This window comes from Lonchura striata, chromosome 13 (genome assembly GCF_046129695.1).
Source record: "Lonchura striata isolate bLonStr1 chromosome 13, bLonStr1.mat, whole genome shotgun sequence".
Lineage (NCBI taxonomy): Eukaryota > Metazoa > Chordata > Aves > Passeriformes > Estrildidae > Lonchura > Lonchura striata.
This window is the reverse complement of record NC_134615.1, coordinates 13,037,127-13,051,477: the sequence shown is the minus strand read 5'-3', so window position 1 is coordinate 13,051,477 and position 14,351 is coordinate 13,037,127. Positions and strand designations below refer to the sequence as shown.

At 34.6% G+C, this 14,351-nt stretch overlaps 1 protein-coding gene across 1 annotated transcript in view; it reads right to left on the bottom strand.

Annotated features, from left to right (window-relative positions):
- FTO (FTO alpha-ketoglutarate dependent dioxygenase) overlaps positions 1–14,351 on the bottom strand; it is a 223,065-nt gene that overhangs the window by 167,023 nt on the left and 41,691 nt on the right. Inside the window, exons 3-4 of the mRNA XM_021555037.2 lie at positions 10,636–11,293; positions 2,642–2,785 (exon numbers count right to left, since the gene is read on the bottom strand). Coding sequence (XP_021410712.2) covers positions 2,642–2,785; positions 10,636–11,293 — 802 coding nt within the window. The remainder of the gene's footprint in view (positions 1–2,641; positions 2,786–10,635; positions 11,294–14,351) is intronic.

The following is a 14,351-nucleotide window of genomic DNA, read 5'->3' as shown; positions in this document are numbered from 1 at the left end:
GAAAAAAAAAAGGGTTTTTTTTGTTACTTTGCTATACCAATTGATCTTGATTTACAAGTTACTGTAATTGCACGTTACTGTATGAAATATCCAGTTACCACAGTTTCTTATATAGATTTGTATGTACCACAGGAAATACTAGTGGTATTACAGGTACAGGAATTGATAGGACCTGACTTTTAAATTATAAGCAACATATTGAATGTGATGTTTCAGTATTTTCAACATTCATATAAAGCAGTAACACTACACCACTCCAGCAACTGGAAGAACAGACCTACAGAGTGGCTGAGTTCTGTGCTAGGGTGGGTAAGTCAGTGGTGGTCACAACCAGTCCTCCCAGTCTGATCAGTCAGTGCCTGTACCTGAACCACCACCAGCTGCAGGAGTCTTCCTGTTCTATTTTCTACAAGTCTTGCATTCTGCCACTGCTTTTAACATAATTCCAGTAAGAGGATTCTGCTTACGGAAATGAGGTTCTGGAATACAGCATGTACAAAAGCATAAGACAAATGAATCTTCTTTTTTTATTATTGCCAAGTTTCTTTTTTTACAGAGTTTTCATATTTTGTCTTTCAGTTGTCAACCTCAAGATACCCCTTCTTAAAAGTAAGTGCAAAAAATCTGAACAGTAAAAAAATATACTGGAGCTATATATGTTTCCTTATTTTGTCTTTCACTCTGAGTCAAAATGATAAAGGCAGTTATGCTACACAAAGAAACCTAATAAAAGGGCCATTTTGAGAATACCCTCTAAGACTATTTAGAAGAGTAATTTTTTTTTCCCAAGTAATTGAAAATGCAGGGGAGATTAAAAAAATACCTGGCCTACAGAGCTCAAATCTGTAGCTCTTCAAAAGTACTAATAAGAAAGTGATTTACATATCATCTTCAAAAGAATGTTTAATATATCCTTTGTTTCCATCTAAACATGCTCATGATGTTACTCATTAAATAAACTAACTTTCTGATCTACCCTTCTCTGAAAATACTTTAGTCACTATATAAATTCCACTTGGGAATAAAAAACACCCTCGTGATCTGGTAACTCAATCAACTACAATCTACAGTATTTTGCAATAAAAATACTAAAGTTAGTCCCCTTCTTTTATTAAATACTTTCTGAATCTCTTGGCCAGCATTGCTCTATATGCTCAAAGTTTCCAGTCAGGAAGGATTAGATAAGAAGTTTACTTGATGCCCTAACTGCACTTCCACAAAAATAGCTTATAATAACCTTTCTAGGAATGTTTAGCTGCCACTTAGACTTCATTTTCACTGTCCCTCTTTCCTTCTAGGCTTCTGCTTAATACACTTACAAAAAAGGGAGGCACATGCAGACCACTATGCCAAAGGATCTCACATCCTAACACCTGATCTTTTCATGTCTGAACGTTCTTCAGAACACAGTTAGTCCAGTACTTCTACACAATGCTTCCCTGATGGCAGTGCAGAAGACTTGATGAGATTAACTCAGAACAAGGAATGGTACCTGGTTTTTATGATGGCTTATAAAGGAATTGTTTTTAGTACATATACTGTGAAAGGTAAAGTTCAAAAGACTGTTCTGCCCATAAAACTGGGAGTGTGACAAGTCATTCTAGGGACACTCCACAGAATATGCCTTCCAAGTCATAATCACATAAGCAGGGAGCTCTGCAAGAGCTCACAGTCTTCAAAAATGATGTCTGTCAAGCCAAGACACTAAACAGGCCAACATGATGTTATCAGAAGCCCTGTTCTTGGTTTTGTGTGATTTATAACTAAATTTATTTTAACAAAAATGATAACCAAGAGAAACAGAAGCCAAAAGAGAAAGCAACAGATTTAGTGTCAACAAACCTTAGCTACAGTTCTCGTTTCGTTTCTTTCAATGGATAAACCTTAGCACATGAGCTCAGCTGCTCAAGCAAATTAACTCAATTTAATTTTCTTTTCTTAATCCTCTGCGCTTGAGACATTGAGACTCATTCTTGGAGTAAGACAGCTGTGTTCATTATGAACTTAGTATAATCCCACTATGAGAAAACAGCATGCTTGAATGTAGACATAGTAGCAGAAGGAGAGAAGTGTCATGTGTAAAACTGGAGACTAATAAAATATCCTCAGATTGGCAAAATGATTGAAACCTCAAGGACTGTGGTACCAGAAAACTTTCAGGCATTCATTCACATCTTACATAATATAGATGTCACTTGATAAGCCAAGCTGAAGAACAGAAATTTATTTGTTGAACACAAGAGATAATGCAGAAAAACTGCATTAAGAATATAAAAATAATATAGAAATACAAGGATGGGATGGATACAGCACAACTGTTGGTAAGATCTGGGGAAATTCTAGTTATGGCCTGAAGCATAACTTGGACTAGTAATTCTGACTGCACAACAGACAGAAAATGTGAAAAAAGACTATTTCTTTAGTAGCTATAAAGTAAAAAAACATTAAGAAAAAAATTTCCCCAAAATACTTTGGAAGTAGGCAGAGTAGGAGGAATTGACTCTGTACTCCAGCCAAATTTCATGTTTTTCTAAATAAGATAAATCCTAACTGCAAGGAAGGTATGGTAACTTATTTTAACACAAGTGTACTTTTCTCTATTTTCAACAGACAGTTCAACTTTTTAGTCCTTAAAAATTACCAAGCATCAAGTAGATGTCTCCTTGGTGAAGTGGCACTGCCAAGCCAGGTGTCTCTATGTCCCATGCTACCTTCAAGCCTACGTGCCAAACAGCTGGGTCTCTTCCCTTCAGTTCCTGCTCATTGCTTTCTTGTACAGCTGAATCTTGAGAGAGAGAAAGAGACCACAAAAATGAGGGAACAGGTAAGAATCATAAATAAAAAATCTGGTTTAGACTTAAAGACATGCCATATTGGTACAATCTTAATAGGCTTAAAGATTTGAGAGCATCCATTTGCTATTATCGTCATCTCCAAATTCAAAAGTATCCAATAGGTAAAAGAAGAAAGAAAAGCCATATGAGATCAAGAAATTTTTTGCAACCAACTTTATCAAAATGAAAACTACCAAGTTAACTACCAAGTGAAGGCTAATCAAGTCAAGGCTTGTAATGGACTTAAGGTTTTCTGAAATTCTTAAGCACATGTAAGGGGAGTTTTAGCTAAGCATCACTGATTTTTTTCATTACTAAAACTACAAGCATGGAAGAAAAAAATAAAAAAATACAGCAACACTGATATAACAAAAGATAACTTCTGAAAGAATTTCAAGTCATGAAGTGCCAAAGCATTTTAGGAAAAAAATCATTTGTTTATCTACTTGCAATTTCAACAAATCATAAACTGAGGCAAAGGTGAAATAATGGTTACAAAACACAGTCTAGACCAACAAAGCAAATCTTGGAACAATCTCTGTCATTCTTTTCTTAAAATTACTAGTCAAACATGCTAGATAACATGTGCAAGAGCCAATGAAGCTTCAATACATTTGTCACAACACTTTTCTTATCATTATGCAACATGAACGTGTTGAGCTTGGGGAAAAAATAATCCACTGCATAGAAATAGTATTTAGAGCTTAATCCCTCAGAACTATTTTCATAAGCTTACTTCACTGCAGTATAAATTGAAAGATACAGTCAGCATTTATAACAAGGTATTTGGAAGCCATGGTGTAACAGTTTTACAGCTAAAGCAACAGTGCATTTTGACAGAGGAGGGATGAAGTTTTAATAAGTAGTTGGCACAGAACAGTAGTGAACAGTTAGAAATTAACTATGCACCATGCCCAACTCTTGCTTAGAACTTAGCAACTGTCCACTTGAAATGTGCTTTTATGTAATAACTTTTGAAACCTTTGTCTTAAGTAAATTCTAGAAGAAAAATATTAAAGTTGTATAGCTCTTATTATAAGAGGCACACACAAAGTGTGACCACAAACTCACACTTTTAAAATATTAATGTCATTCATCTCACCTTGTTACTGCATGTTGTTTAGCTGGGGGCAGCCGTTAGAAAATTAAGACAATTTATTAACTATTATATCAATGAAGTATTATCTATATTCAGGAAGTAAAGCCAATTAAAGAGCCAATCTAAATGTTCTTAAGTGAAAATTCTTACAGTCCCCAAATTCCCTCCCTTCACTGCTGCAGTGCTCATCCAACTGAAGCTCTGGCTCGGGAGCAGCTCTGGGCCCTTCCATCAAGGAGCACACAAATGAGAAAACAAGAGCTAGCAAATACTCAGAAAAATCAATACTAAACTCTTCAAGGGGCTTTCATATTTTCTACCCTGTTCAGATAAATCGTAACTTAATTTAAGAAAAATGTTTTCTGAAAACTGCAAATAGGATGGCTTTCAAGGCATTTTTAATGCAATACATCATGGATATTATAAGAAGTAACCTTTCTGGGTTAACTCCGTTGTGCTGCCTTCCCATTCACTTTGGCAGCAGCACTGTTCACAATATGGCACCAATAAAATATAGAACTACAATCAGAGACAGCAATTTCAATCAAAGTTTCCTGGGGTCTCCTCATAAATCCAGCACCTTTGGAATGTGCTCGTTAAAATGACTTATTTTTTGCAGTTTGATAAATTTTTTATTGCTTAAGTACTGAGTTCAAATACAGCTCACAGTCTCCTTTTCTCTGTATTCTCAATTATTGCACCTTATAATTATCAGCAGCAATTGAAACTGATTGCTCCTAACATGTTATTTTGGTAACAAATGGAAGCAAGCTGCTACTTGCTTTTAAATGCAAGCTACCCTAAAACTGAGAGCAAGGGAAAAAGAGACACCTTAACATTTGTGGCATATCCCCAAGTAGCACTGACAAACTTTTACATAAAAAGAAGTTTTTATTAAATTCTCTGTGACACCTCAAGAATGATTTGATGCTGTATATTTATTGATATAATTACAGTTGCCTTTTAAGTGAAAACATTTGGATGTAGGATGCATCTAAATCATAAGTATTTGAGAATAAGTCATGTGAATAAATCACGGATCACATACCCATCGCCTTAACACAAACATATTTTGTAGTAAGCCATACAGAAATGGTCAAACATACAAGTATTTAATGGTAGTATAACAAAACTATGTGCAGATGAATTCTGGTCAGCAGAGATTTACAGACTTGGGCCTGCAAATAAAATGGTGTAACGAAGTAAAATCTTACCACAACATAACAATACCTCATCAAACCTGTAATTATGGAAGAACCATGAAAGAGAGAATGTAGCTGCAGAAAATTGGCCACAGCATTATGCTTTTAATGAGACAGCTCAGATTTCAGAGATGTTCCAAGCACTAAGATCAGATCTTATCAGGTTTGGGTCAGGGTTAGGTTCACAACAATATGAAACTTGTTTTCCTGGAACTACTTTGGTTATTGCTCCAGAGCACAGAAAGTAAAAGTAGCTTTGAAAGGCTTCTTTGCTATTTGGCCCCAAAATCTTCCAGTGAGAGACTTTTTGATGCTCTGAAACCTAAATGATCTTTATTCAAGTCAAACTGTAATGCCAAATCATATCCTAAATGTAACCTTACATACCATTTCTTAAGAAAATAGAATCACTGCCAACACATTGCTAAGAACAAGGACTGTAAACACTTACTTCAACATTAAATCCAACTGACCATTGTTATATTATTTTTTAAGAGATTGACTAATTTTTTTCCAAAATGTAAAATAATTTGGGCACATATTCCTCAATTAAAAATACATAAATTTTTGGTGTCTTTCAATAGCAATTTATATATGTTACATGCAAGAAGTGAAAGAAGCAGAGCATGCTTTGCTTCTCAGCACCTGATGGGAAAGAAGTATCTACCCAAAGTTATTTCTTCTACCTCATTACTGAAAAGCCATAGTGTAAGAGGTTAAATTCTATTAACATTTACATTTTTCTTGCAACTGACATTCACAAAACCAAAAAAACATAAGATTTTGCCAACAATGCTCTTATCAATTCATGTTTGGAATGCTGTATCCACATAAATCAGGAACAAAAGCAATAAAATAAGAAAAAACAATATTCTGTCATCCCTTCATTTCTGAAGGAGAGGCTATATTTCATCAGTGAGAAGATGTTTAAAAGAGATCCCACAATCCACAACAATTTATTCAAGTGATGATTTCTTTTTAGACAACAGGGATTCTAATATATTATTGTGAAATTTAGTGGGTCACTAGAAATGTGTGGCTTTCAGAACATAAATCAAGCTGGTCAGAGTCTACAAGTTAGAGCTATGACTATTTCATACACTTATCCATTTCTTTAAAAGTAAGATAAAATTTTCTACATACCATTTCTATTATTTCAATAAGTAATATTTCTGTTATATTATTAATCTTAGAAATTATTCAATCCTGTAAAAAACATCTACTCTATGACTTTTATCCATTAAGCAGTAGATAAGGAGGACTACTGTCAACTATAGAGTTAAATTGACTTCGATGCTGAACAACTTCTGTAGTTTCAGGTTTATTTTAATATGATAAGAAACATACATCTGTAGTTCATCTCAATTATCTTTATTCCCAATTAAATTAAATAGCCATCATTAGGCTATGTGCCAGGATTTTGCTTCTAACTTCACAGAGTAAAAAACATACAAACCAGCCTTTTACAAAAGAAACAAGCACAAGACATCCTTGAAGATTAGTCATCTAACTGCAACTAACAGTAAGTTTGTTAAACCTTTTAACATTACCTTGTCAGCAGAGCCAGTTGTGTAGAAGTTCAAGAGTTAAGTAGGCCTTACAGCAAGAAAACAAACAAGATATGGTAAAGAATCTACAGAATACTACTTATGTAATCTCTTCCTCTCTGAGAAATCCAGGTAAAAGAAAGGTGGACACACTTCAAGTGTTTACATTTTTTTCCATCTCTGTAAGTTTGTAATCTTTGAAACAAGTCTCTACTTCAAAGAACATCTTTAGAACCAACTAGTGCTCTGCTAAGTAATAAAACTTCCTACAAAACTTACATCAACCTGATGGAAAGCTAGTCATTATGAACTTTCATGGATAAAATCCAATTTTTGAAAATGCCCTTTTTCTATTGGATTGCAATTCACTTTTATAACTGCAGCAGGAAATAAATATGGGTTATTAGCTTATTACATTAAAATCTATTTTTACCTTCATGCTCTCAGGTGACAGGATACTTGTAAGCTAATGTGTTATTAAAAATGCTGAATTGGTCAAAATTTGAAATTCCCGCTCTTTGATAAATTCTGAAATATAAATTAATTCCTAATACTGTTAGTGGTAGTATAATTGAACACACATTCTGTAACCTATTCAGTTGTGCATATGCACCCTGACTACAATTCATGCACTTTCATGCAGCACACACGCTAAAAGGAAACGTCTCAAATTTTGATGAGGCCCCATTCTCATCACTTTGCAACCTACTCTTAACCTAATGTAATGTAAGTAAAAGCATCAAACTAAATGTTTACCTTATTTTGTTGTTAGAATTGTGCCTCATTTGAAGTTGCTTTGAAAGAGTTTTACACTGGAAACAAGAAAATAAACACTGATGCCAATTAGACTATCAGCTTGTTTCAATATCTTTATGTTGATGTCTAAATTTCTTTTCTGGCATATTGAAAACTGCTTCTACGCCAATTAACACTGATCAAAGTTTCAAACATGAAATTTTCATTATGGCATCAAACAATGAACAAATGAACACGAAAACAAGTTGTTTCAATTACAGTAGTACCTGTTCTAATGCTATTTAATCCAGTAAGTAGGTACAAAACAAATACTGATATAAAGATGTACATGGAAGTAAAAAGAAAACAATATAACCTGAGTTGTGCATCTCTAAACACTCTGACAGAGCTGCCATAGCTCAGTAAGACCCCCTGACTCAAGGGCTGCTGCTGCTGCTCAAACTCTGACCACCTGGGGATTGTGCATTACAGCAGGGTGGGTCAGCACCAGCCACGCAGCTCTGGAAGCCCAAGCTCCCACATGCCAAGGCTCCCACAGACCCTCAGCGTCCACTGGGGATTTGAGGAATTGAAAGCTGACAAAACAAACATGCAAAACCTGGCAGAAAAAAGAATCAAGCCAGTTCCAACAAAAATCAACATGCTTAATTTGTGTTTTCATTTCCCACTGAATCAGTGTTTTCTCTCAGAAAATTACTAATCCAGTTTATCTACATCTTCTAAGGGAAAATAGCTCCAACAAAAAAATTCTGACCACAACTACTCTTTTTATTATGTATTCTGTAATGATTCTGTGACAGTCTTTTTGCACTACACTCAGAATTCAATGGTAATTCAATACTAAATGAATTGGAGTAAGTGCTAATAGAAGATGTCGGCATAAAAATGAAACATATTTATGGAAAATAAGAAGAGAAGTCAAGACATGACTCCACAAAGATATAACAACATTCTACAAAAAGATGTTGAGATCCTCATGTTTCACAGTTATGGAAGACCTGGTAATATGGGACATATTGAGTCTTTGCAGAAACCATCAAAACATTGACATTATATAGAACTGGAAAGAATAATACAAACATTAATGAGCTTATAACCATCAACATTGGAAGGCTGTAAAGAGAAACTCAGAAGAGCAAAAAGACAATCCACTTCTCTAAAACCAAATCCTCTTGGATGCACTGGGTACAAAACTTTTACACAAAGAGATATTTAATGACACTTCCCTCCAATTTATGAACAAGAAGGTCATTGCTTTAGGGATATACAATGACAACCCTGAGCACAATGGAGTGAACTGCTGACACACAGCCGGACTGCAGGACATCTCTCCACGATGCTCCATGGCCATGGCAGGCACCTGAAACTCCCTCTAAAGCTCAAGAACCTGACTTGAGCAATGCAAAACCAGAAAAATTTCAAGTAGTGACTTAATTTTTTTTTTATTATAGAAAAATCAGTTTACTATTTACTAAAAGATCCTGCTTTCTCTGTTTTCTCATCTATTTCTAAACTTTACAGAAAAAAATATACAAACTTTCAATTGTAAGTGTATTTATGAAAAAAACCTTGTATTTGGCAAAAAAGTTATTGTACATAGATATCAAAATAACTTTTAGCCTAAATACATAAAATATTTCTATCTACCCACATCAATCAAATCTTCTACAGAATTTGCAGTGGTTTTAAAACACCATAATTTTTATTTAACTTACTGAATAAAAGAAACAACATCAACTGACGAGTCATGAATAAACATAGCAGCTTTCATTTTTATTAATTTATAGCTCTCTGAACTTAAACAGACTCACTTTTTTCCCCCTCCATAAGCAAACTTTATGTTAGAGTAAGAAACTTTTAAGCATACTACAATAAATCCTCATATACAGTATTATTACTTCAAGTTAATGTTTAGGTTTCTTTAACTTAAAATCCTACTTTAAAAAATAGTTATCTACAGTACTAATGGAAAAAAAACCCAACGCATCTGCTTAACACCATTGAAGAAAAGGACAGAAAGAAGTTCATGAAGAAAATTACACTTTTACCAGTCAGGAAATCTCTTCAACTCAATTTGCTAAGCCAGTTGATGTTTTATATCCAGGAAAACATAAATAATATTACTTCAGTTGTTATATTAAGTAACAAAGTGACACTGAGTTTCAAACTAATAACAAAACCAATAAGAGAATGCATATGGGAGTATAAACTATTATTTTTATATCACAGTCTTTAGTCAAAACCTACTGAAGTCAATGCAAATTCTTCCCCTGTTCTAAAGCAAACACCACAGGATTTTTGGAAGAAGAAAAAATTCATTGTGAATAATGAAACATAACAGAACATTTGAAAATTCAAATCAAGTTTCTAAATTCTAATCTTATGTTTTCAAAACTAAGAGTCATTAAAAAAATATCCAAGCCTTTGTTCAAACACTGTTAGGGGAAAAAAAAACAACAAACAAACAAAAAAATCTTCATGTTTGCTCTTAAATCTCTTAAATAACAATAAAAATGGGGTAGGTACTTTAAACTAAAAATTAAATATTTAATGATGCTTCAACTGCCCTTTTACCATCACCACCCCTAAAATGCTGCATGTAATTCATTTTAAAATAAGCAAGGGCCTGCAAAGCCTGTCAGACAAGACATTTGTTTTAATGCAATGTCCACTCTTCCCAGCTAGAGAAATGCCAGCAAGTCCTCCATAAAACACACATTAACACTACAGCATGCCTAGACAAAATGCATATATTTCTAAGTAAATATAGTAACACTTCTATCCAAAACCAATTGAAAATTATCTTTCCAAAGAAAGAAGAGTAATAAAATCAGCATAAAGCAAAGTAACTCTGTATATGATAAGTAACACTATAAAAATGGTGATCCCAGCCACAGTGAAACATTTTACAGAATAGAAAACATGCACATGCATTAACCTAAGAAAGGTATTTGACAGATTTTGATTTCCTGGCTCTTAGTCAGGGACTTAATTATACCAATGTTTACATCTAGTTAGAGAACGACTGTTAAGCCAGCTGCAGTAAACACAGGTATTTTGTAGAGTTCTTAGTGGAAATAAAGATAAGAGTTCAATACAAAAGGCACCACACTGCATTCAGAAGCATGTGACATGTCTAGACCAGCATGCAGGTGTGCTTATGCACATACACACCAGGGAACACATGGAACACTCACCTTCACAGCTGTAATTGTACACAGCCACTGCTGACCTTTCCACCAGGTTCTCGTCATGGTGCCAGCTCACTGCCATGTTCCCCATTCCAAAGTAAGGTTCTTGTTTCAAGTACAGCATTTGTAGTGGATCCATATAATTTAATAAAGTCAAATTATAAGATGTTCTATTCTTAAGACTTTTTTCATCCTCTGGTACACAAAGACTGCTTTGATCTTTTGAAACAGACCCTTGCTCCGTATGAGAAGTAGCAAAATTTTGCTTCCTATCTATTACAGCAGTATCTTTAATTTCTTTGTTCTCAAACAAATTTTGTCCTTGTAATTCCTTGACTGTTTCAATATGCAAGTAGTCATTAAGTCTCATTAATGCCTTACAAGCATCATGTATTTGAGGACTGCAATATTTTATATCATAACTATCTGTAGGCCAAGGAACTGTAAATAATCTTGTGTTCAAATACTTGTAAGTGCATCCTGGTTTTCCAATTAATATACGAGACACTGGAGTAAGGAAGTCTTTTCCTTTGATCCTTACAAGATCTTGAAAGAAACAGTTGTGTTCTCGCAAGGTCAGAAAGCTTTCTTGTACCATTTGATGGAGCTCTTCAGGTATTGTATCAGATTTCCTGAAAATCAGCTTGGAATACTTGGTCTTCCACTAAAGGAGAAAAAAAAACCCAAACAACAAAAAGAGGAAAAATAATTATTCTTTTTACAGGAGTCAAGATATTTCAAGACAAGGCAAAGCTGTCAAGTTAACAAGAATGAGTCTAGAATGTGGTGAAGATATAGATGCCAGTACTTGTTACTTTATTTTCATATTTCAGTATATTGCACAAGCTGTGGATATGTACCAGTGGCTTAAACCAAAGCAAATCTCCAAATAAACTCTAGAACAATTCTGTAGAACATACAGCTCATCTGATGAATCTGTAGATAATGCCACTTTTACGTATATAAACAATACAATATCAAGCAGTAAGAAAGTGATTCCTCTTTGCAATGGTTGCAAAGACCCTTCAGTTTCATTCTGATGTACAGAAATCTAGAGGGCTACATGATAAACTCAAATAGCTTTATATAACAATACTTTTCAGGGAAAAAAATAACAAAACCAAAATGTCCATTTTTTAAAAATGCACTATGCTGCTAACATTCTGGTGCTTTCTATTCTTACATTCCTCAGTACCTGCCAATTATCTCTCATTTTATATAAAAGCTCTCTTTTGGTAACAGAAAATGTCCAAATTTATTTGCCCAGCTCCCTACCTGTAGTGTCCTTTTCCCTCTTGTGACCACACCAGCTCTGGTATCAGCTGGAGTTCAGAATCCAGCAGTGTGTGGAGGCAGAAACTCCCAGCAAGGTATAACACTGCTAATCAGCAGCTTCTTGCTTTGTATGCACAATACTGCTTCCCACTCCAGGAAGGCTTGGATAATTTTATTTTGTTAATCTGGTTGTCTAAGGAAATGAGTATCACATAATCACACCTTTTATTGGTTGCCTGTAAATCTGCTTTAACTACTGCTGAGAGTGTTTGGCAAACTAGACAAAAGCTAGAGAATAAGTTTTTTTAAAGAGTGGGTTCTTACATATTTTATTAAAATTAATAGATAAATAAAAGAAACAGATGCACACTAATGCCCTAGTAAGGGAAGTAATGTGAGTGTATTAGGCATCAATTAGCATTTGTGAAGCTCCTAAGAACTCACCATACCTATTGCCTTTTGTCCAGAAATTAGTCAGTAGTTTGGAGAAAAGGTAGGTACTGATGGTGGTGTGGGGACACATATTAAGGCAGACTGAAATCTGAAGGCATTAGGCAATGGGGCAAGAGCACATGGATGCATAAAACTGATCTGCCAAAACTTTTATTAGTCTAATAGCTTATGTTCAAAGTGCTCTTAAAAAAGACAAATATAAGTCACGGGCACAAAACACCACACTGACCTACAATCCATCTGTGAGCTCCTTCTGGTACAACTCAAACCCACTTTACTAGAACTATCTGCTTCCAAGTCTCAATTGAACCTGCCTTTCAGGAAATTAATTTTAAAATCCAAAGAACGTGCCCTTAAAAAATACAAACCATTCACATTTTCCACTGCATGAAAACAGATTTTGCATCATAATGCACTGTTTTCCTATAACACAGAAGAGCTAGCTTTATAGGATCATTTGTTTCCACTAAAAAGAAGAACATAAAAGGAAGCCTATTTTAAAAATAATGATTACATATAATAAATCTTGGTTTATCTATAAACCTTGCCACCATTCCTTGTAAATTTTTACAGTGAAGCTAACTCCTTTTCTTTATACATTCTTATGGTTCCAAAAACTAGCTTCCTAGAGAGAGGAAAATAAACCCCTGTAACAGTATCTACAGATAATAATTTCTGACAATTGTATCTACATGCTTAGCTTCAAACACCAAAGCTCAAAAACAGTCCCAGATCTGTGTGAAGGACCCTCTACAACCTTGAACACAGGATCACAGCTTTCATACAAAGTGAATCCAAACTTGATAAACTATATTCACCTGAGCTTGTCAAAAGCCTGAAATGATTCCTTTAGAGGTCCTGAACTGCCCCTTTTTTTATTATTAGTGCTGTGTATCTCCAGCCTTTGAATGGTACAGTGAAAAAAATCCTTAAAAACCACTAATGAAATCAGTAACTGTACATATATATTGGAGCTATAGGCTACAGTCACATGTGAAGGTACAGGCTGATGGGAGTCATAAATATTCTTTCATAACCTCAATTAAGGATGCCAGAATATTATATGTTATGACATCTAAAGATTATTACTTCATCATTTCTTTCATAATGCAAATGCTCAGTATGAAAGAAAGAGCTCTAACAGTTCTATAGCAGTATCCCAGTATTTCTTTAAATAATTCTCTATACTGGACATACTCATACCACATTACATATGCTATTATGGTATATTTAAACAGTCACTAATACTATGTATTTTTAAACCATTTATATGAAAATATAAATACATTGAATTTCTGACATTAATCACACACACAAAATTCCAAGCAATTATTAGAAACAGAAAGAGGGAAATAACAATATGATGTAAAGCAATTAAATCCCTGAAAACATGCAGTAGAAAGGAAGAACACAGATTTTACAAAGGAAACAACATTGTATTCCCCTCCTGAGCTGCAGAGATAATGCCTTGCACATTTTGCTGCCAGCCAAGTCAGAGGCCTGTTACCTTTGGGTTGTGCTTTAAGATCACATGCTTAAGAACTATTTTATTATTAAGGTATCTTAAAAGAAATCAGGAAGTGGAAACACATTTCCGACACATCACATGAAAACAGCCTGGTCTTCTTTAAATCCCCAACCAGTGCCTGTGCTGTGCCCTCCATAAGGAAAGAATTACAGGATCAGAACATGGGGTGATTGCTGGGTTCACACTGGACACCTTGTTGTTTTGGGGGTGGGCAAGGGCAGTAATCATGTACTCTGTGCTGTAACTCTGACAGGCAGTATTAAAGGTCAACTCACTGTTCACTCTGAAAAAAGTGACAGCATTACAGGCAACTACAATACAGGGAAAAAAAAAAACAACCACAGTTGATGTTCAAATCTTCTTGTGACTATTACACACAAGATTTTAAATATTCTTTCACTATTGATGGTGATACTCAACATAAAGAACCACCCTATGGACTTGAGTGACAGAATATAGTTAGGAA